Raw genomic sequence first — 24,450 nt, forward strand, 5'->3', positions numbered from 1 at the left:
TTTACCAACAAAACGTACAGCGAAAGACCGTGCAAAACATTTCAGATCGTCCGATACATTTTAACATCAATGTAGACTTTAACGATTTAAAAGTCGCTGCAGGGGGTACATGAAAAAAATGCTAATTTGAAGTGATGGATTCTAAACATTTGAAATGTAGCATTTAAATGTTTTTGTTTAAAAAAAGGTTGTTGTTTAGTGAATCTATCACTGCCGGTGCTGTATTCTACCTCTTTATATTGACTTATTTTTCTACCAAAAATATTTTTTCACTGTTCAGGGGGTACTTGGCTTAAAAAAGCAATTCAAAGGGGGTACAATATTGAAAAAAGTTTGAGAAACACTGTGCTATACAAAAAAAAATTGCAACTTTCACTGTCTCCCACAACTTCATTGCAACAAACATACAAAAGACATCGCAACTTTTATCGCAATTTTTTACAAAAGCTCCCGCGAAATCAGGCATTTTGGGCCGCAACAATCTCAAAAAAAGGCCGCGAAATCTTGGAGGGACTGGGTAATGTAAGTCAATGGAGGCCAAACGGCGTTGATAAACACGGTAAAAAGCGAGTATGCGTCTTTATAACACGCCAATAATGGCATATGAATTGGGGTGTCATACATACGCCACTTCATGAGATCAGTCTGTGATGTGATGGCTGCCTGTGTCCACGATAATGCACGCAACATCATGGCTGCTAACTCTCCCCGGTGGCCGAACTGGGACTCATTTGGCTGCTTGTCTGTCAACGGTTAATGATCAGTTTAAGGGTCGGCTATCGGTCTTAAAAAAAAACGGAGAAAAAATGGTGTCTCAACCTTGTCTCAGTGTCTCTTCAGTTCAGAGGGTTGTGCTCTTCTGGAGGACCACTATGTGTGTTAACTGTCAAACTGATACATTCAGTATGATGTAAAGGGAAGACGACTGATATCTGTGAGGAAATTGATTTGTTTATGCAGGTAGAATGACTGTAGTGGTCTTGATTTATTGAAATATCAATATGGATGGTGCTTAAAGGTCTAGTGTGTGTTTACATAAGCCTAAACAGTGTGTGTGGGGGTGGCGGTGTATAATTAATGCATCAAGTAGCCTTTTCTCTTGCTATCATTAGATCGGTTTCAAAGAGGAAGATTTAGTCCTCTGCAAGCTGGAATTTTGTGTGTTTTTGATCTAGAGGAAAGAGGATGGGGGGGGGAGGTTCCTTCTCTGAGCTTCTGATAGTATTCCCTCTGGGCAGCAGTGTGTTTTTCTAAGATTCTTGTTCTTCTGCCCAAGGTCTAATTCCACTTTCTTGGCAAAGACATAACAGGATTTTTTAAAGAGCATTTGTCAAGTCAGGTTTGTTTGGATGAGAAATGCGTCACGCAAAGACTTCTGTAAGATCATCCAGGGGAGACCAGTCTCCACCATGCCTCGGTGTTGGAGCATTAGAAACCTGGGAAAAAGCAAATAATTTCCCCACTTTATGGCACACGTGAATGGATTGTTTTGTTTCTAGGATAGTGTGTAATATATTGAGATGATTCTTTCATTTAAATGCCCTTTGTAGTTTCTGGTACAGTCTTGTCTTGCAGTTATTCCTTCCAGTGCTGTATTTTTTGCTGAATTCATTAACAATAACTGTTCCAATTAGGGCTGCAGCGATTAGTTAATGGACAGAAAAAAGAATCTGCAACTCTTGTGATGATCAATTTGAGGCCGCAATTAATAATTAGATGCAATTAAATTGATGAATCTGACACAAATCCTTAATTGTTTGGCCTATAAAATGTCAGAAAATGGTAAAACAAAATGTCCATTAAAGGTTCCCCCAGGTCAAGGTGACATCTTGATTTGTCCAACCAACAGTCCAAAACCCCCCAAAAATGTACATTCCTGTATGGCAAAGAAAAGCAGGAAACTGTATTTTTTGCTTGAAAAATAACCTACACAATTAATTCATTAACAGAATTGTTGATTACTGTTTTTCTTTTGATCGACTAATCAAGTAAACACTGCAGCTCTAAATCAATTTGGGTCATTTATCAAGCAAAAATGGCAATTATTCTTTGGTTCGAGCTTCTCAAATGGGAGGATTTGCTGCTTTTCTCTGTTATTTATCATTGTAAACTGAATATCTACATATAAAGAAGTCATTCTGGGTTCTGGCAAATTGTGATTGGCTATTCCTTTTTAGGATATAGGATGAATCGAACAAATAATAAAGTTGGGAAAATAACAGTTAGTTGCACCTCCACAACTACCAGCTGACATAATAAACACAAAACAAAGGGAGGGACAGGCTCTGCTCTTCACCTTCATATTTAGACTCTTGAATTCCTCATGGTGCTACCAGCCAGGAGCAAAAGTCTATTGAATTCACATATTAGGCGAGCAAGCACTCACAAAATGTTTTTGTACATCTTTCTTTTTATTAAATCATCGGCAGTCGCTGAGGCCTGTAGCGTCCGTGTGTGTGTGTGTGTGTGTGTGTGTGTGTGTGTGTGTGTGTTTGTGTTTGTGTTTGTGTGTGTGGTGGGCTGTTACCAATGATTTAATAAAAAGAAAAATGTAAGAGGAACATTTGTGTTCACCTAATATGTGAACAAAACTTCCATTTTATGGATTTCATCCCTCACTGACTATGACTGTTTTCTGACCTGGGGTTAATTGTAATTCCCCATAGCAATGACAAACAGCTGCACACCAAACTATAATTTCTTTGACCTGATGAAGATTTGACTGGGGTTAAAACGTTGTCCATTTAAATAAAATTGTCATTGTTTAGCCTATTGATTATTACTACTTTGCTTACAGCTGAATCCATTAATTGAGCAAACTTTTTTTTTTTTGAAGATTCGTTTTTGGGCATTTTAGGCCTTTATGTATATAGGACAGCTGAAGACATGAAAGGGGAGAGAGAGGGGGAATGACATGCGTCGACACGCTGCGTCGAGGAGTAAACCTCTATATATGGGCGCCTGCTCTACCAGGTGAGCCACCCAGGCGCCCAATTGAGCAATCTTTTAAGCACAAATGCAAAACATTCGCTGCTTTCAGCTTCTTAAATTTTCTGCTGTTATTTGTCTTATGTGAACTGAATATTTTTGATAAGCAAGCAACGTCAAGACATCAACTTGGGATTTAGGCAGGCCTACCTTCCTTTTTGTTACCTCTCTTTAGCTCTCTGTTCAGGCTCATTTTAAGACCTAAGATTTGAGATGTAAAATGAATCATTCTCTAAATGATAACTTTTTAGATATATGCATAGAAAAAAGAGCGTGTAAAATAGTAAAGTAGAATAGAAAATGTTCCCGGCCTTGGGTGTTAATGGTTGTTGCCCTAAACAATGCAACATTTAATCATACTCAACAGGTCAGAACTTGTTTTTTGCTCCGCTTCTCTGTTATAAAGGGAACATGTTTTGCAGCAGGCCTAGTTTTATGGGCAGTACACACACACACACATGCAGTCCCCCATCAGCACCACAAATCACAGTGATGAGCTGAGCCGTGGTCTTTGTTTGGCCATTGAGAGCGAACAAAATGGGAGGAGTGAATGTTGTTGAATGGGAGCTGACTGATGGTCTTCGACTCGCTTCATTAGTCATTTCAGCGAGGTGCGAGCCCAGCGCTTCTCAATGGCATGTGTTGTCAGGGCAACCGGTGGAATCTGTGTCGTATATCGGAATAAATAATGCTTCATAAAATGAGGGAAGTGATGTGAGCGTGACAGGAGGATGGAGTACAATCTGTGAAATGTAAATTATGGAGGTACACAGGTTTATCTCTGTCCGTGTGCTTTTGGATTAGGGATTGTGTGGGCTAAGCTGACAGTGAACTGACACACACCAGCAGTGATGCCGGGTGTGTGAGTAACACGGTGTGGATTAACCAACACAAAAATACTCTGCCCATCAAAGAGATCATGTGTTGGGCTAACACACACATACACACAGCCTGTTTCCCCCCTAGTCATATTGTATAATGCTGATTCATTGCCCGTTATTACACTCTGTGAGCAGATGTATTAAGATAGCTGCATTTAGTTTTTAACTGCTCAAACTCAAGAGAAGAGCTTGTGCATAATCATTATAACCGGTTTCAGTGACACTTTAGTCAGAAATATAAAAAAAAATGCAGATGAAGGAACACGCATGAATGAATAGTCCACAGCATTCCAGGATGGGAGAAAAACGTGCTCTGGTTTATTGACATTTCTTTAAACCAATCACAATCGTCTTGGGTGGCGCTATGCGCTCCACGGAGCAACGGCACCTCTGCAAAATAGCCTCGGGAAGGAACTTATTTGGGTGGAACGTGTAAATTCAAAGGTTGTTTTAGTCGTGCAACAGAAACTCAGATTGGACAGATAGTCTAGCTAGCTGTCTGGATTTACCCTGCAGAGATCTGAGGAGCAGTTAACCATAGTCCTCAGAAATCCACCAGAGTTTAAAATGCCAACACAAAGAAAGGGTAAGGAAAATGGACATCCGGCCGAATGAAAGACATCCGGCGCAATTTCCGGTGGCACCTGAACAATCCCGGAAGTGGAACTTCGTGGATATAGGCTACAGACATAGTAGGTCTACTCCAACAAATGTGCTGTGGTTAATTTAGGGCTGCAACTATTGATTTTATTATTAATTGGACTAATGAATTTATTGATCAATCGTCCCGTCTTTAAAATGGCAGAAAAGATTGACAAATATACATAACAGTTTCCCAGAACTAAAAGTGAGGTCTTCACACCTTTTCAAAATTCAATTAACCATCATAGAAAACAAAGAAAACCAACAATTATTTACCTTTGACTTGGCATTATTGGTTAAAAATTATTGGTTTGAAATATTTTTGTCAATTAATTGACTAATTCAGCTCTAGTGTAAATAAAGTCTGTATGAAAAATAAAGAGTCAATGCCCAACACACACCAGTCCCCGTTATGTAATTCACAGTTTTGCATGTATGTTGACAGAAGGATGCAGGGCCATTCAGACTCTGTGGACACATTTTAACGTTACGATCACAATAGCTTTGGCTTGTACTCATGCCAGCATTTCAGTGTACTCGGCTCTAGTAAGTACGTTATTGTGTCAGTGAGTTTGTTGCAACTGCAGAGCACTGTGGTGTTATGAATCAGGTGTCTATAAATGGAGCCTTTCTCGATAGGTGTGGAATGTAGCTGAACTCTTTCCTGCGTTACATTTGGTATCCTCCAGACTGTTACTAAGTCAACCAGGGGCAAATGTTTTCAGCAGCTTAGTTGCAGTAGTAGATGAACTGCTGTACTGTTACTCACCCACACATACACTCAATTATGCGTCATTTTGTGTGTGTGTGTGTGGTTGAGCTTTAATGGAAAACTTTTTCAGCCATGTTTTTGTATTTTCTGAATATGTTCCTGAATTTTCGAATAGGAGAATAAAAATAACTTATAATAGTTCAAAATCCTCCAATACAATTCCAATAGTTCCAATGCTTTATTGCATTCCACTTTATTTATGAATTGACTGACTCAGGCACACAATGTGTTAGTTGATATGAATGGGTAAATAAATGTAGATGTTTTGTTTAGGATATGTTTGTTTTTAGAGCTGCTGCTAAGATAAATCGATTATTTAATTAATCGATTAGTTGATCGACAGAAAATTAATCAGGAAGTTGTTTTTCAAGCAAAAATGCGAAACGCATCCAGCTTCTCAAATGTGAGAATTTGCTGAAATCTTATTTGATAGTGAACTGAATGTTGAAGACACAATTTAAAGACGCCACCTTGAGTTTTGGGAACTTGTGACGGACATTTTTTACTCTTTTTGAAATGTTTAGACGTAATAATGGAGAAAATAATGTAATGAGGCCAGAACATTGTGCTGTTAGATGCTGGAGTTTATTTATTTATTTAAGAATAATCCCATGAGGTATGGGATATAAAATGAATATATTCATTTGACCATATATCAGTTTGGTCAATGGTTGGTCAAACTAGGCTACTGTTGTGATTTAAAATGGGCAAATGTTCCCTTAAAGGCCACAGTATAAACTCTGACCTTGTTGCTTTGTCTTTTAAAACTCTAATCTGAGTCTGGTCCACCGGGGGGGTTCTAACACTGACCTCCACTCACACTTTCTCCTTTCTTCTTCTGTCACTCTATCTCCATCACTTTCATGCCCTTTTTAAATCTTGTTTATTATTTCTGTCTTTTTCTCAAGATTACAACCTCACAAATCTGCATCCTCGCCCCATCGCTTTCTTTCTTACTTTCCTCCCCGAGCATTTTAGAATGAGAGCGAGGGCTGCTGGGTAATCTTTGCTCTGAAGAGCAGCAGATTAAAATCTGAGATTACCATAGAAGAGGAGGGATTACAACTTTGCATGTGGGTGTGTAAAGCAGGTCATATACAAACATACACGTGGTTCAGATTGTGTAGCGATATTGTCCCGTCCTTTAGCTTGTGTATTACATGTTGTGCTCAGTTTAACAGCTTTATATAGGCCTATGTGTGTTATCTCTGATGCTGGAGCTCCCCACATCGAAAATGGATTGCCAACTGTTCATTGATTTTTAACTCGATATCCATTCAGACCTCTCTCTTTTTCGTTGGAGTGTGATTAATTGATTCGTTGTATTAGGCTACCTAGTTTCTCTCTGGTGTAGTCACCAGAGCAACGCAGCAAACTGAATCACCTCACAGTGTACATCACAGAAGAGTGTTGCTCTTTTCTTTCTGCTGCTAAAAAAATGTTCTCTAAAAGCAACCCTGTCTCCTAGAAAATTACTTTACCATATAACCAAACTGGATTCTAAATAACTTTTTGAGGAAAACATGTTTTCTAGCGACCAGCACATGAAGTGAAACGGTTGCTGTTTTAAACATGTAGTTAAAGCGTAACTCTCGACAAAATGCAACCTAGGGTCTTTTTGTGAATGTACCTAGCCCTATTACGTAGGTTACACGTGTAAACAAGTCAACGCTGACTTTTGGTTTCACACGGGACACTATCAGCGATCTACTGGCTGAAAGCCTTGTGTTTGTTTAACCCATCCATCCACCCCGTCCTCCAGATGTTTGCAGACTTTGATTAGGAACGTATTTGTGATACGTTTCCCTCGAAACATAATTCAGAATGCAGTTTTGTTGTATGGGGATATCATTTTTTAGAAGACAGGGCTGCCGAAAGAGCTCTACAAAAAGTTTATTTAGGCTTACCACAGGAAGATACTACTGATCTTAAGTGATTCCTTAAATTGTAGGAAATGTTCCATATCAACTCTATTTAAAATGAAATCAACTTCTCTCTAAATATAGCACTTTATAATGAAATATCATTAGCAGCATTCATTTAGAGACATTAGTTTACAACAAACGAATAAATCCACCGAAAGGATTGGCAGCTGCACACTGCGTTTAACATTGTGCACACTTCAGATTTCAAAGCAAATCATGTGTATTGTTCTGCTTAGTTTCAACTAAATACTTTTAAATGTATTGTTGTTATGAAAGGCTGTCGTCGACTCTTATCCTTCTGACCCTGCAACAGAACGGCTGGAGAGTGGAGACAAGCAGCAGCATCCTCTTTGCATCAGTTTGCTTGTAAAAAAAATAAAAATAAATAATATATATATATATTTATATGGTTGGAATTGTTAGAAGAACAAAATTTAAATGCAAAGCACATTCAAGAACCATTGGTTTTAGCACAGCCTCACAGAGCTGCTGGCTTGGTTGTGTAGACTCTTAGCCCTAATTCTTCTAAAGTACTAGTCGAGTATTTTGTATTTGTATTGGTTTGAGTGGCTGTAGTTCTGTAGACCATGTAACCCTCAAAGGACACATTTTACACAATTAAGCTCATATAACACACAACATAATTCATTTTAGAAAAACATTACTTTCTAGTTTGCTCTGTTTTTTAAGTCTACACCAGCCATGTTTTCCTCTGGGAACATCTGTGAACATCACAGTTTAAATTTACAAATTTTGTAAAAAGAAAAAAAAAAAGAGGAGGGGATGAGGGCAGGATATCTCAGTCAGTGTCTCATCCCTCCATCTGTGGTGTGTTGATGAGCCTCTGGGGGGGTTTTCCTAGGTCATGTCACTGCGACACTATGCCACTTTAATACTGTATGACATCCCAGTCTAAGAAACTACAGAGCTGCTGGAAATTTGGTTGCTTTTCTTATCACACATATTGCACCCAGCTGCACATCAAGTGTAAAATGCAAATGTCATGACTTTATGTGATGTTTCAACTTTTGATGATCTCTCCCAAATATTTCAGTTAACTTTTCAAATTTAGTATAACTCCTGTGCCAGTTTACACACCTCTGGGTTTAGGAGTCTGTAGATTCCGATGAGAGACCAGGGAGATGCTGCAAAAGGTTAGAAACTCTAGACCTATTAAATGGATATCAAATTAATACATAACACAGGCCTAAATGTTAATATTGAGCTGTTTTTCAAATTGAATGCTTTCAGTAACAGAATCATTTCTGTATTGATTATCCTTGCCATGCACAAGTCATTTAAAACAAATCTGTCCAATTTTGGCACATGATTAAAGAGGCTCTAGAAGCAGGATTAAACATAATAAGGAAGCAGTAATGATTTGAAGTACTGTGGCGAGCGCAATTACAGTGTCAAAGTGATTGTAAGTCATTATAATCAAACAAAAGCAAAGTGATGTAGGATCCATTAAACATGGCAGCTTGTTGCAGACTGTTGCGTGGTCTGACATCACCTTTGTGTCTCTTGCAGTACTTGCAGCCTCTGGATGATATGTGTCCTGTTCAGCCCACCACAAGTTTAGTATGTGTAGGTGTGTGTGGAGAGCAGCCTGTTAAGACTTGTAATCTGTTTTCAGTTAGTGCAGCGACACATTAATCAGACATGCGCTGTTTACTTCTCCTCAGCCCCACCTTGGGTTTGGCCTCAGTGTGTCTGTGTATTACCGCAGGTAGAACAAAGGTGGCATCGTCAACATAAAGCAAGGGCTGAAGAATAAATAGAGATCTCTCTGTTTTGTTCGGACTCTCATCCACATAATTTTGTATATCTTACATATTACATATTTAATTATAAGAAGGCAATGGGCAAGAAGGGATTTAAGAAGAGGGTGATTTTGAAAGTCTAAGTTCATCAGGCAAGCTTTTTCAGGCACTTTACAGTTTATTAATCGATAATAATAAAAAAATAATCATTAGTTGCAACCCTAGTCAAGATAATAACAATATAAAACATTTGTCTGATAACAGTATGTAATATGATATGGCAAATATATGCAAAAATCTAAATAGTAAAATATTTAGGGTTTTTAATTTGCTTGGAATCATTAATTTTGACAACCCGATATTTCTAAAATAACACGATATGACCATCATACAATTCCACCGAAAGTCAATCATTATTTTGGAAGTCACCCACTGTGTTTTTTACTATTTTCTGGTGTGTATATATACCAAATTATCATATACCTGTAGTCAAGTCAGTTGTATTCTGACTTTCCTAAAAAATTGCATAATCTCTACATGTTTGTATTCAAGCCCATTTCTCATTTTCTGTCTGCTCTGTGCTTTCCATTTATTCTCTTGGGTCGTTCTCAGTCGTATCTCTGGAGCCCCATGGGGAGGTGGTGTGCCTGTCTGCCAGTGCCTCCTCCCCACAGGAGGCTCCTCTTCTCTGGCCACAGAGTCACAGCTGATCCTCCAGGCAGGAGACTCTCCAGTCCAATTCACATGAACCAAATGTCTCATTTCACCTTAACCTGTCCCCTCTTTTTTTATCATAGGTGAACTGACAACTCTTTTCTACTTCTGTACGTGATTTGAATACAGTTTTTAAAATGGAAACGGTTGAATGAACACACCTGGACAGGATATTCTGTCTTCCTGACACAAATGATTTCCTAACAATGTTAAACAGTGTTAAAATACTCAGAGGTTTCCTTTCGATTGCAGAATTGAATATAGGCAGTTCCTCCTTCCTTAAATGTTCAAATCTGTTCCATTGAAGTCAATTGAGAAGATAAGAGAAGTTATGAGCCCTCAAATCCTAAAGGGCAGATATAAAAGTGAAGTGGTGATATAAAAATTAAAAAAACGGCATTAAGATAATGTGAAAATGATACGACACAGTGTTTAGTAGCCCACAGAGAGCACACTGTAAACCTAATGATTAATAGCTCTATTAGAGACCCAGTATGTGACTGTTTCATTTATTATTCATGCAATAGAAACAATCATTTTGCACCATTTTTGTTTGAGTTGTTGCAGAAAGAGTTTTAAGCATGCTTTATTTCTAGCATTTCAGAGTTCATTTATGCCTCTCGAATGGATTTGAGTTCAACGGCAGGTTTGTGTAACCTGCACCTTGTTCTGCGGCAGCATGATGCATTAGCCTCGGTGTACAAGCTTTTCTCTTGAGCCCCTTAGGAAGTACAGTCATAAATTACCACGGATACTCATCTATGTTATTCTCAAGTCTGTTAGAACAGAGTGGCCTTGGCAAACCTAACCGGGTTTGCTAGATTGTTATAAATTATGGTCTGAGTACATCGTCATATTAGTCCAAAGAGCTGCTGTAGTTTAAGTTAGGTAGGAAAGCAATAATGGTGGACGAGGAGAACTGATAGCAAAAACAAAACGGAACATCCATTTTTAGCCACGCTAGCGATGTAGCTGTAGGGATGTTGGTCAGTTGGTCGACATCTTTGATATCTCCGAAATATCTCAACGTTTGCCGTTATATTTCTAACAAACATTCAAGGAGCATTCATTTATGGCATAGGTTGGAGCATCCATGTATTGGGCAGTTACATGTCACCTCTATGGTGAGCTAGCTTCCTGTTAAGAAGTCTGGGTTTTAAACATCTCCTCCACTAAATCTCTTGATCTCCCTATCCCATTATTTCTTCCCCTACACTCTAAACACACTCCAGTTTAATTCAGCTGGTGCTAATCATGGTGTGCGGGTTCAGACCGTTCTCTTAATACATCCGTGGTTCAGACTGTGTGGCTCCACCTTGTTTAGATCCAACTAATATTATTGGCTTTGGCTTTCACATATTTTGCTTTACATTCTCTCTCTGATACAAATAAGAAACTGATTAATTTGTTTAGATTAATTGATTAATCTATGGGTTTGTATATTGTCAGAAAATAGTCTACTGAATGTTGTCTTATACAATTAACAGTCCAAAAAACAGAGGATGGCTAATTTTCACTAATTAAAAGCTGTTTTCTCAAAAAAGAAAAGAAAAATTGCACCTGCCAACCTAGACATGGTTATATTTTAACATTAAGGCTGCAATTTAATGATTCACAGCCCAAGCTGACAACTGTTTTTGTTTTTGTCCAGCCAAAAGTCCAAAAGACAAAAATATTCATTTTACTGTCGTGTACGTCAAAGAAACACATCAAATCTCCACGTTTGAGAAGCTGGAACCAGCAAATTGTTGGCATTTTTGCTTTAAATCCTTGCCGCTCTATTCCATATAGTTAATTACTATACCTGAACTGTAGGTTACCATAAGTTATCTAAACACATATAGGATTGTGATGTCTTATCAGCACATTAATATGTATAGCTTAGGTGAGATACTATTGCACTAGCTTCTGATGTGACTGTTGACACTGACAAATAACATTTATGACCAGTACTTGTCTTAAGGGGATTTTACATTTCCTGTGAACAGCCTTGACTTGATGGATTGGTGTTGGAGATAATGCGTCACTGGCGCGCTGCTGCTGATTGGTTTTTGACAAAAAAGTTATATGTCACCTCTGTGTTTTGCCAAAATTACACTGATTAGCTGAAGGGGAGTATTGTGTTGTTCATGAGGGACAACATGTTTACTTGTTTCTGACTTGTGTCTACCTCTGGCTCTTGTTAGTGGAAAATAAATTGATGGATCGGAGGCAGTAATAAAGAGCTTCTGACTGCTGGAAGCAATAAAAGAAAGGTTTCTCTTAGCAATTTCCTGTGTGTGTTGTGCCTGGCTGTCGTCTCCCCATGGCAAGGTCCCCACTCCCAGCTCCCATCAATGAGATGCCTAAATGAGCGGGCTTAGTGGGAGTTGGAGTAGCACTCGCTGGCCCACTCTATTTCTCTCTTTTTCACATACAGTGCAAACCCCGAGCTTCCTCTTCAGTCTCTAATCTTAGATTTTGGATATAGAATGCCAATGCAAATTACACGCCTACGCAGAGACACACTATATTTGCTTCATGTAATGTTGCATGCTTTACTTGTTGGTTTTTGGTTCAGTTTTTCAAGTGATCATTGTTTTCATTATTGGTTAATCTGTAGATTATTTTTAGCCACTAGCGGCATGGCTCTAACAGTGACAAGGTCAATTGGTCCATTACTTTGGTCCAGACTGAAATATCTCCCTCATCTACCAGATAGATTGGCACACACTTTTGTTCGGACATACATGGTTCTGTAACTATACATCCTACTGACTTTACTGATCCCCTGACCTTTCCTCTAGCACCACCATTAAATTCATGTGTGGTTTTGAGTGAAATGTCTCGACAACTATTGGATGGATTGCCATGAAAATCTGGTACAAACATTCATGTCCTCCTCAGGATGAATTGTAATAACTCTGGTGACAATCTGACTTTTCATCCAGCGCCATCATCTGGGCAACATTTGAACTTCTCCAATACTTTGGTTTGTGACCAAATACCTGCAAAACTAATCACATTCCCATCAGCCTCAGCTGTACTTTGTTTGTAGTACTTATTAGCAGGTATTAGCATTTTAAGACGCTGAACTTATATGGTGAAAATAGTAGACATTACCTGGTAAACATCAGCATATTGCCATTGTCATTTTGAGCCTGTTGGCATGCTAATGTTTAGTTCAAAGCATTTCCGGGCCAAAGTACAGCCTCACAGAGCTGATAGCATGGCTGTAGACTCTTTGTCTTGTTTTTAGAGTAATCTAAAAATCTATCAATCTGAACTCCCAGACCAAAGTTGACTTCTTCAAGTTGTTTGTCTTGTGTGACAAAAGGTACAAAAGTCAAAAAGGAATTACTTTACAGCCTTATGAAACACAGAAAAGCAACGCATTCTCACATTTGAGAAGCTGGAACTAACAAGTTGTGAATGATAAATGACTTAAACGATTACCAAAGCTGTCATTGATTAAAGGTGCAGTAGGTAAGACTTATACAACTAACTTTCTGTCATATTTGCTGAAACTGACCCTATGTTCCAGTAGAACTATATACAGCAGGAAATAAAAAAATAAAAAAATAAATCGGGCTCCTCTGGCACCACCTACAGCCTGTAGTGCGATTTGCAAAAATCCACCGCTCCCTGTTCAGATGCACCAATCAGGGCCAGGGGGGGTGTCTAACTGCGTGTCAATCACCGCTCAGGCACATGCATTCATTCTCCCTCGTGGGGGGAGGGCCTTAGGAGACCGTTTGGGCTTTAGCAGAAAGGGAGGGACTGAGAAGTTGTTGATGTTTAAATTCTTTGGCTAAGTCCTGGATCTTCACAATCCTACAGCACCTTTAAATGTGTTCATCTATGAATCAATCTACTAATCTTTTCAGAAATAGTTAACAGTATTCATGTATTTGTGTGGTCGTTTATGGAAGGAAGATTGAACAGCAGTAGAGCATGTGAGATTTTATCATATACATATATAGATAGATGTTTATGCATCAAAGCCTCCAGTCCAGATTTAAACGCAGGAAGCTGCAGATATGTAAATTAATCAACTAAGCCACCTGGACATTTCATTTTTTTGTCAGCTTTTTGACTTGTAGGCAGTTTGCTGTGAAAAATCTAATTCAGAACATTTTTACAGGGAGGTTTATGGTCAGAAGTTCCCTCCAAGAAAATCGATTGGAGGCCATATTTCATTTTTTAAGAGATTCTGCATTCACATCATTAATACATTTTTTTTTATTATTTCTTAGAGACTAGTTGAATTGCCTATTTTCAGACCTATCCGAATATCTCCTTTTATATTTTTCCGGTGGACAAATGCCCTGGTGTGTTTGTGTTTTTACTGTGTGTCCACCCATCTGTATAATAATCTAAATGGCCTCAGCGCAGACCAACAGGGTCATAGGATGAGTTGTGACCTGAAATTTGTTCTGTAGAGCAGACACCTGTGCCCCTCAGAGACATATGGTGCCTCTTGTGCGTTCACATATTTTTATATATTTTATATATTTTCACATATTTTTCCACTCTTGCACCCTAAGACCCACTTCCCAATGGATGTGTCCACTATGTGTGTGGACTGCTGAGTGTTAGCCACTGCCAACTGCATGTTTATACACGTAACCAGGGTATTTGTATGTATGAGGAAGGGCAAACATGTTTGGTTTGGTTGTTACAAATGTAAGGAAGCGTGATCTGGTTTTAAATGTGAAATATTCAAGGTTTGTGTTTTTTGTGAGTCCAAAGCAGGAGGTTAAGTGTATGCTGCAGGAGGATGATGCACAGTTTCTTGTTCATTGCCATAGACTCACAGTGTGATTGTCCACTAATCATCAGGCTGCAGCTGATTAGACTTAATTATTAGATAATCTGTTCATTATTTTTATGATTACACTTTTACCACCCACTGTTCCAGCTGTAGCACGCTAGTACATTAATATTAACATATTGTAAATGTATTGCCAGAAATTGTGGAATTGAAAAATAAAAAAAGGATCAAAATCGATGCAGCAGAATCAGAGATGTCGTCTTTTTTTATTCCTCTCATTCTTCTTTGGCAAAACCTGGTGCCTACATTACCCACATTGCAACTCAACCGATAGTTTGGTCAGAGATTTGGGTGTGTTAATAACTTTTTATAATAAGTTTATTTGATGTAGCACCTTTTATAGACAAGGTCACAAAGTGCTTCAAGTGAAATTGTTAAAATACAGTAAGACCCATACAGAAAATGATTAAGCAAAAAATAAATAAAATACTAATGGAAAAAAAATATTATTGTTCTTATATATGTTATGCTAGTAGCAGGCTAATGTAGCCTCCAACATGAGAAACGTCTTTTTTTGTTTGAGGCACACAGACATGTATAGAAAACCCAGTATTGAACTGGACTGAACAAAATAAAAAAATAGACTAAAGTAAATAAAAATAAAACCTTAAGAATATGGTGTCTCCAAGGGTCTATGGCCTCATCCTTACAACTATAAATTATTATAAACCTCATCAGCAGCTACCAGAGTCTGACCAGCAGTCAAACAAATCCCCAAATTATTGATTTTATCGTTTAATAAAAGAAGAGAAAACCAAACAAATCTTCAATTTGTGAAGCTACAAATGTTCTGTATTTTTACTTAATGTTGATTGTATCAGTATTTATTTACAGCACAGGTTTGTTCTGGTTGCATTTCTGGCCGTCTGGTTGGACCGATGGCTGTGTTATGTGTGCTGTTCTGAGGGTGATAGCCATCTGTACTCAGGAGTAGCAAGAAGAAGTACAGTTACAGTATAATTCAAACCAAAGGATTTACATGAATGACTTTTTATGTTAATAAAAAGTGATGCTAAGTTAGTGACTGTTTCATATTACACCTATTATAACATTCATCTATTATTCATGATTTGGGTTGATGGTTGCTGACTGCAGGATGTATCACAAAGCCACAGGACACAATTAAAATGTCAAAGCTTCAGCTTGTCTGTGTAAGAAGAAAAAAAACCCGCCTTCAGGGTTTGTCAGCAGTTTGCTCGCGTGTCTATGTTTTAGTGCTTAGTCTGTCTATGTGCGCTTTGCTGCCGTGGCAACAAGAGTTACCACATACTTATATTTTAGGTTGCCTTGTGTAATCATCTGCTATTGTCAGTACAGAGTGGATTTTCAGCACAAGATGCTCTGGAGGCTGTTTGTTTGGAGCCTTGAGTTCCACACTGCTCCACTAACTGACCATTGTGCAGTCTTCACACATATTTACTGTCTCATCAGCTGCCTTTTTTTACCCTCTTTCCCTCCAGTCTAAATACAAGAATCCTCTCAAGACTATGAGCTTGATACTCTTCTGATCCTCTTGTTTTTTTCTTTAGCTCTGCTCTTATCTTCTGTCTGTCTTGCCAAAAGACAAGGGAGACAGTTAAGTGGGAGATGGAAAGAAAACGGTGAACTCAAATGATGAAAAAAGCTTTTCTATGAGGGCACATAAACACACCTAAAGACACCTTATGTTTTATATCAATGGCACAAGATTGTGCAGCAGGTTTTTGGTACATTAGTTTAGCCTGAAAGTCTGTACAGACAGCTAGCCTGGCTCCGCCCTCCTACGTACTTCGGCTCAATTTTCATTTCCCTTCAGTACTCCGTCTGGGTTTGCGGTATATTCTTGGTTTTTTTCCAGCCAAATATTTGGCGGTCCAATCAGCGAACAGAGGGAGTGACTGAGAACGATGACGTTGAGGACGTGCGCTAGAAAGATGCGAGCGAAGCCATTCGGTCCGTTGTGGCAGCGCTGCCGAATATCCAGAAGTTAAAGCCCAAGCAAGAACAGTCTTTGCTGAGTTGTGTTGGTGGCCATGATGTTGTGGCCCTCCTCCCCCAGCTCACTCCGTTAGTGGTGAAGGAGTTGGCTAAGGTTAACGCTAGCGATGCTAATGCTATATATAAGCCGATAGTTGTCGGTCTCCTCTCTTGTTGCACACGCGCATGACATACGTCACGACCAAACGTTAGCGATTGGTTATGGCAGATCCAGAGTGGCTCTGGGCAGATCCAATAGTTTTAAACTTCAAAAGAGTACCCGCCTTCAAGGAAGTTAACACTTGTCAATGGGGAGTGGCCAGACTCTCTGTACAAATGAAATGTACGAGAGCCTGGTAGGACCAGGCAACAGACAGCAGCATCTAAGGTCAAAGTCGGTCTTTTGTCTGCAAAATATGTTTTTACTGTCGGTATACCACTTATTATACTTCAGAAGAGCTTTAATTTTCTCTCCGAAGTTGTTTAATTAAGCATTATACAATTTTTCACCTCTCAAATACTGGTCTCAGTAGCCGAGCGAGCAGCATCACAACAGGGCAAGCAACAGTGTAGCTTAGCCTAGCTTCTTAGCCATTGCTAGCTTGGGAGCTTCGTGTGAGGTGGGCGTAGTTTCAGCAACCAGGCTTCATTCAGCCCACCCTGCCAGCCTCAGCTTCCCTATTTTTACATTAAAAAGAATATATTTTGTTGATTTTACAGTTGCAGTTCAAATATTAACCCTCCTCGTGTGTGTGTGTGTGTGTGTGTGTGTGTGTGTGTGTGTGTGTGTGTGTGTGTGTGTGTGTGTGTGTGTGTGTGTGTGTGTGTGTGTGTGTGTGTGTGTGTGTTTTCACAGGCAGAGCGCACTTGCGATGCCAACATCCTCAGCGTCCCGGTGCCCCTTCGTCGTGGCGGCTCAGAGTCCAACCTGGTGGACAGTGTTGGGGATGACGGAGTGGGCCTGGATTTCACCAAGGGAGCGCTGGGCATCGACAGCCTGCAGCAGAAGATCCTTAAGGTCAGAGGAAACGTTAGTCACCTCCTGTGTGGCCTCTTTGTGGATATGCATGTTTGACTTAGGCCCTCTGAACAAAATCACAAAGACTAAATTAAATTACCTCCTTAGCTCGGTTTGGTGGTGCTTTGTAGAGCAGTCAAATTTCTGTTGTCCATTAGTTATTACTACAACAGATACCAATCAAAGCAGCTATTAAATTAATTGGTTTAATTAACTAGAACTTGTACTCCTCCCCATCTTCTGATCCATTCTCATCATAGCCCTTGTCTAAGCTTTCCACCATATGAACATTAGGCTTCACTGCAATTTAGTTTAATCACTCTCAGTAGATTCACTTGTTTATTCTAATTTTTGAAAGTATTTTGGGTCCATAACCAAAACCTAATGAAGGGATTATTAACAAATAATGTAATAAATTACTGCTCCCAGTGAGTAATATAAACAAAGCAATAAACACGTAGCAAGTTACAAGAAGTGACGTTTTGTTTGTAATGACCCCGACACTTCTCCTTAAAATGACATTTTAAAACGGCATTGGATTATGTTTAAGTTATTATTGAGGATGCTCAGATCAGTATTGGCGTCTCATTAAAGGTATCCCAGGAGTTTTTCTTGTAAACAAACCAACAAACAATTATGTTTTCATTCACTGTCACTCACCAAAAGTCTACTCTCTAAGTATGAACCCTTGAGGTCAAACAAACCTGTTGAATGCATTTCCTTTCTCTTAAAATTTTTGCAAGCAGGTTTTTTTTTTTTCTAACATTTTTAAATACAGCATTGTCTAAATCCATCTTTTTTCTTCTTCAATCTGCCTTAAGGTGACGGAGCAGATGAAGGTGGAGCAGACAGCTCGGGACCAGAACGTCGCCGAGTACCTGAAGCTGGTGAACAATGCCGACAAGCAGCAGGTGGGACGAATACGCCAGGTCTTTGAGAAGAAGAACCAGAAGTCGGCGCAAACGATCGCCCGGCTGCAGAGGAAGCTGGAGCAGTACCATCGCCGTGTGAAGGACAGCGAGACCAACGGGAAGCACAGCCACAAGGATGGCAGCAACAAGGAGTCCGGGACTCACAGTAAAGAGGGCAGCCTGCGGGACGTCAGTGCCACCGGACGGCACCCGGCTCTGGATAAAGTGAAGACAATTGGGCCCGGGGTGTCGCTCTCGCCGCCATTCTTCTTCAACAAGTCACGGGAGTTCGCCAACCTCATCAGGAACAAGTTTGGCAGCGCCGACAACATCGCCCACCTCAAGAACCACATGGATTCGGGCTCGGGGCTGCAGGCGGACGGTGCGTCGAGGGGTCTGAGCGGGAGCGCCACCACAGTAGCCAAGGCGACCAAGTACCAGAGCGACGACGAGTGCTCCACAGGGACGTCTGCATCCGCTGACTCAAATGGGAACCCGGCCGGGGGCTCCGGGGCGGGATCTGGAGGTCCGGGGAGGTCAGACTCCAACGCGCGGCTGGGAGAGGTGCTGGACATGGTGCGGGAGATGAGGGAGGCTCAGGCACTGCTGGCAGACGACATGGAGACTCTGAATACACAGTTCAAACGGGATTACAGCTACTTCACTCAGATGATGCAGGAGGAGAAATACAGGTAGGTACAGCATCAGAAGATCAAGGAATTTAACCACTCACCCTGGCAATACTGGTGCCATGTTATACCCATACAGGACACACATTAACATCCGGTCTGTTAAAATACACAAAGTAGTATTCATGAATAAGTACTGTAGGTCAAGCAGCACTCTATTAGATTAGTAAACACATGGATGTTTCAGTGAGTGTGTGATGCACGGGAGTCTTTATAGTATATTTGAGTGGTTCTTCTTGTCACTTTTTTTCAAATTAATTTGTGCCCCTTTTTAAATATTTATGCTATAATCTAGATCAGTGAATCCTAAATTGGGGGCCAGGACCCAAGATAATTCTGAGGGGTCCAAGAAAGGTTAAACAAAATTGAATTATTCTTCTTTCTTGCAAAATACTTTAACTTTCTCATGCTTAAAGTCCTTCAAATATAACCATTCCAGAAGGAAAAATTACTCATTGGTTGAGCAGCTCATAATGCATGGCCACACTAAAGCCATAGCCTGTAGAAGTATGAAGGATCACAAGTACAGTACTTCATTTTAAAGGGCCACAAGCCAAAAAGGCTATTCCAACATATCAAGACAAATATTTAAATTTCTGCTGCAGGTGTGTCAATAATCGTCACCCCGTAGTAACACTCCTACATGGGAGTGACACATTTTGTTTGTACATCTTTGGATCTTTAAAGAGCTTTTGACAGTTACTACAAGCTTTTGTATGCTAAAAATAGATGGCAGAGCTTAAACACACACCTCCAGACTGTTACTAAGTCAACCAGGGGCAAATGTTTTCAGCGGCTTAGTTGCAGTAGTAGATGAACTGCTGTACTGTTCCAACTCACCCACACATACACTCAATTATGCATCATTTTGTGTGTGTGTGTGTGTGTGTGTGTGTGTGTGTGTGTGTGTGTGAGGTATGAGCGGTTGGAGGACCAGTTAAATGACCTGACGGAGCTCCACCAACATGAGACCTGTAATCTGAAGCAGGAACTGGCCAGTATTGAGGAGAAGGTGGCCTACCAGGCCTACGAGAGGGCCAGGGACATACAGGTAATGTGTGTTTTGTATACATGCATATAAGAACTAGTTATATAACACACTACAGACTTACATTTAACATATATTTGAATAAGTACAGTGCTGGAATTTCTCTGTTTCGAGTATACAGACACTAACCTCTAGTACTGAAATTATTATTTGACTTAAAGGAACACGCCGACTTATTGGGACTTTAGCTTATTCACCGTAACCCCCAGAGTTAGACAAGTCGATACATACCCTTCTCATCTCCGTGCGTGTTGTAACTCTGTCCGACGGCTCCACCGGTAGCTTAGCCTAGCGCAGATCCTGGAGGTAACCGGTTCCAACTAGCCTACTGCTCCGAATAAGTGACAAAATAACGCCAACATGTTCCTGTTTACATGTTGTATAGTCACAGGGTGTACAAATAACAAGGTCATATGAGACACCGACATCTTCTAACCATATAGAACTATATTCTCAGAAAGGCGAAGCACTGCTACTCTGCTCGGGGCTCTCAGGTGCTGCAAGCATATCACTCCGCCCAAGTAGCAGAAGTAGCAGTGCTTCGCCTTTCTGAGAATATAGTTCCCAGTTTGTATACGGTTAGAAGATGGCTGACAATTTAGTCTGGAAAGACGAGCAGGTTTCACTTTTTGCCGTTTTTAAGCCCCAAAAACGCCGTCGCCGTCTAAACGAAAGGCACATCTGATAAAATATTTTTACGTTTTCACCCGCGAGCGTATTTGTGTAAACAGGGCCTAACATAAGTTAACTATGAATCCCAAGGCACGTTTCAGAAGGAACCATCCAACCACAAAGCTTAAAAAGCGAACTAAAGAAAAAATATAATATAACTGTAGCCTGCAGCTTAAATAAATGAACTCTCAGATTCTGGGCCAATTTTGGATGAATTATGGCACGCTATAACTCTGATTTGTGCCTCTGACTGGCTTCTTCTCCTTAGAGCGGCCGAGGCTCGTGGGTGTTGTAGTATTCTGTCCACCAAACTGACAAAAACAAAAACCTGATTTCCCAGAAAAAATTTTGAAAAAAACTGATGATCATAATTTAAACCCATAAGGTAAATTGTCGGGTAACTTCCTGTATGTCTATGTGAAAAAAATGAAGGATATCATTAAAAGAAAAGAAAAATCTGTTCTCCAAATTGGTTGTACAATTCCAATTTTTTTTGTTTTCTTTTATAATTTTGGGAATTTGTATTCTTTTTAAGAAGAAGATGGGTAAAACACCTGTGCCACTGAGTTGCCTCCAGCATTAATTTCTTATGTGAACTGCTGTTGATGTAAATGCATATCTAATCCAATTTCACTGCCCTTCCCTTATGACTCATTGTTCTCCAGTATTTCCCTGATCTTAATCAAATAGTGTACTTGTGTGTGTATTTTGTGTGTGTGCAGGAGGTCCTGGAGTCGTGCCAGACTCGTGTGTCAAAGCTGGAGCTCCAGCAGCAGCAGCAACAGACGGTTCAGGTGGAAAACACCGACGCCAAGGTGCTGCTGGGAAAATGCATCAACATCATGCTGGCTATCGTCACCGTGATCCTGGTGTGCGTTTCCACGGCGGCCAAGTTCACGGCCCCGCTGCTGCGAAGCCGCCTCCACCTGGCGCTCACCTGCGTGGCCCTGTCCGTGTTAGCGCTGCTGTGGAAGAACTGGGAACATTTACAGTGTGCTTTGGAGCGATTGCTCCTCCCGCACTGATAATAGGAAGCACAGATGAGAGCAGAAAACTTCCATCAGCCCTGGGGGCTCCGTGATAGGGGGAGTTTACATGTAGCCTTACACCAGCCCTAGTTCCCCAGCGATGTTGTGCTCCCCGGTGACATGATTATAAATGGCTCTGTGCTTTGCATGTCTAAATGGGGTCCACACAAAGCCTTTCCCACAATGCACCTTCACTATAATTCCAACACACAGATGTAAGCTCATATAAGTTATAACTGTGACAAAGATCTGCAACGTGCTGTCTACAAGGCTGAAAGTGCAAACACATAAACTTTGCACAACGTTGGCATTAAAGTGCATCACTACAGTCCAAAGTACCAGACCACTAAAACATGAATCAGCTGGAATTGATCAGCCATGGTATTGGCTTTTTGATTCCCCACCTGCTCTCATGTGGTCATCACAAGATTCTGGATTGCACCAACAGCAGACACTAAAATCTAAATATAGAGGATTTCGTTGGTGCATGGAAATACAGTGATTATTTCCTGTCCTTATAGGGAAGAGTATTTGTTATAGCACCACCTTGCACCTCTAAACAAACACTCACTGGCTGTGTGTGGCCAGTCTTGACCCCGCACAGTACGCCTCCTTGTACACAGACACATCTACCTGAAGGTTGATTTGTACTGTGTACTAAACTGTTCTGTAAACTGTCGTTTTTCTTGTCAGTGTCTCATTCAAAAGGACATTTTTAAGCCGATGTTTTAAACTGTGGGTGTTTGTGTTTGTCTGAGTGTTCGTTCATGTACTGCACGCCTGCTTATGTGTGTCTACACTGTTTCACATGTATATTTGCTTTATTGGTGAGAACATAAACATCACTCATATCTAAATATGAAGCTAGAGCCAGGGGGTAATTAGCTTAGCATAAATACTGAAAACATAGAGCAAACCGCTAGCCTGGCTCTATCTGAAGGTCATAAAATCCACCTCCCAGCACCTGTAAAGCTCACTATGTAACATAATTGTACAAAAATAGTGTAAGCAGAACAATTTGTGCTATTATCGGGGTTATGTGCAGGACTATTTCTTGGCTAGAAGCATTACATTTCTGCCACCTGTTTTTACACAATGGTAAAATAACATGTTAGTCAGTAAGCTTTAAAGGTGCTGGTAGGTGGATTTTGTTACCTTTGGACAACTGTTTCCAGTCTTTGTGCTAAGCTAAGCCAACCGTCTGCTGGCTGTAGTTTCATATTTATTGTATGGACATGAGAGCGGTATCAATCTTCTCAGCTAACTCTCTGCAAGGAAGCTTATATGCATATTCCCCATAATGTCAAACTATAGATTTTAAACTGCCTCCTGTCTTGTTGATTTGATGCTTTGGGGTTTTCGTCATGTATAATCTGTTTTATGTTTTTCGGGTAACCGTGAGTTGACGACCAGCTTGCATGTAAACTGTGAGGAAGGCATAGACAATTAGAAAAAATCTCTAAATGCGAGCACGTTTTACTTTAATTGAATGGCCTTTTTACGAGTTGAACAGAACAAATTAACTTTTGTGTGATACCTTTGCTGCATTCAAGTCCTGTGGGAAAAACAACAGCAACGTCCTGACAGTTCAAAGTCTTGACTTGAAAGGATTCCTACCTGTTGAAATTTGTTTTTAAGCCACAGAGAGACTGTGCGTGATTGCTACTACATTTCAATTACCCATAATTCCTTTCAGCCTTTTCACACATGACTCTCTCGCACAGCTGGAAAATGACTCACAGCTGGAAATGAGATGGAAACTGGAATAGAAAGTCTTGCCCTGTCATCATATTTTAAGACCTATGAATTGTAATGACTTGGAGGATGAAGGTTGTTTTACTTTAAATAAGTATGTCTGTTCTTGTACTATAATACTGAAATGTTAATAAATCCCCAAGCAGCGTTTACCACTTGAAGCTTCCATAGTTGGTAATATCAACACCATAACAACTGTTTTTCCCACATGATTTGAATGCAGCATTACAGATTAGATGGAGGAAACTGAACAATGTAGCTCTGTGCTCCCTAACCCTGTATCACTGTGATGATGAGGGGGATGAAATGAGACTGATGCCTTTTCAGTGCAGCTTATTTTCTTCTTTGTATTCTAGTTGCATTCCTTCAGAAGCCAAATGTGGGTATTTTAAGGCACATCAGCCTTTCTAAGTAACACTGAAATGAGTATTTTAAAAAAATATTTTCTGTTTTCTTACCATCAGTCTTTGATTCTTTTTCTTTTTTTTTTTTTTTTTTTTTAATTAGCTCAAAAACTATTTGTCTGCTCTGCGGGAGAGACATGAACCTCCTCTCCAAAGCGGTTTGTAAGTCCATAGTGTATAATTTCACATTTCTGTCTCTCCTATGTGCATTAGTTTCTGGTTGTGGGTTTCCATCATTTCATTTTTATTTATTTTTTTTTCAAATGAGAAAATAAATCTTTGTTTTCCTAAGATTGTTCCAGATTTCTGTTTCATAAGGCTCCCTTTTTCATTCCTAACATGTCTCCCATTATACATGATCCATCAGACAGGCTGTGTGATGTGATGTTAGGACAGGAGTTCAAACCACTGCAAGCATCACAAGGAGTTTATACATAAAATAGGTGTAAATGACTGATTAACACCAGCTGC

At 40.0% G+C, this 24,450-nt stretch overlaps 1 protein-coding gene across 2 annotated transcripts in view; it reads left to right on the forward strand.

The window, feature by feature from the left end:
- The window catches only part of tmcc3 (transmembrane and coiled-coil domain family 3), a 42,181-nt gene extending 17,911 nt beyond the window's left edge, over positions 1-24,270 (forward strand). For both annotated transcript variants that reach the window (XM_078281689.1, XM_078281690.1), the window contains exons 2-5: positions 17,311-17,472; positions 18,294-19,075; positions 19,988-20,123; positions 21,515-24,270. In XM_078281689.1, coding sequence (XP_078137815.1) covers positions 17,311-17,472; positions 18,294-19,075; positions 19,988-20,123; positions 21,515-21,817 — 1,383 coding nt within the window. In that variant the 3' untranslated portion in view covers positions 21,818-24,270. The remainder of the gene's footprint in view (positions 1-17,310; positions 17,473-18,293; positions 19,076-19,987; positions 20,124-21,514) is intronic.
- The last annotated feature ends 180 nt before the right edge of the window (positions 24,271-24,450 follow it).

This window comes from Sander vitreus, chromosome 23 (genome assembly GCF_031162955.1).
Source record: "Sander vitreus isolate 19-12246 chromosome 23, sanVit1, whole genome shotgun sequence".
Lineage (NCBI taxonomy): Eukaryota > Metazoa > Chordata > Actinopteri > Perciformes > Percidae > Sander > Sander vitreus.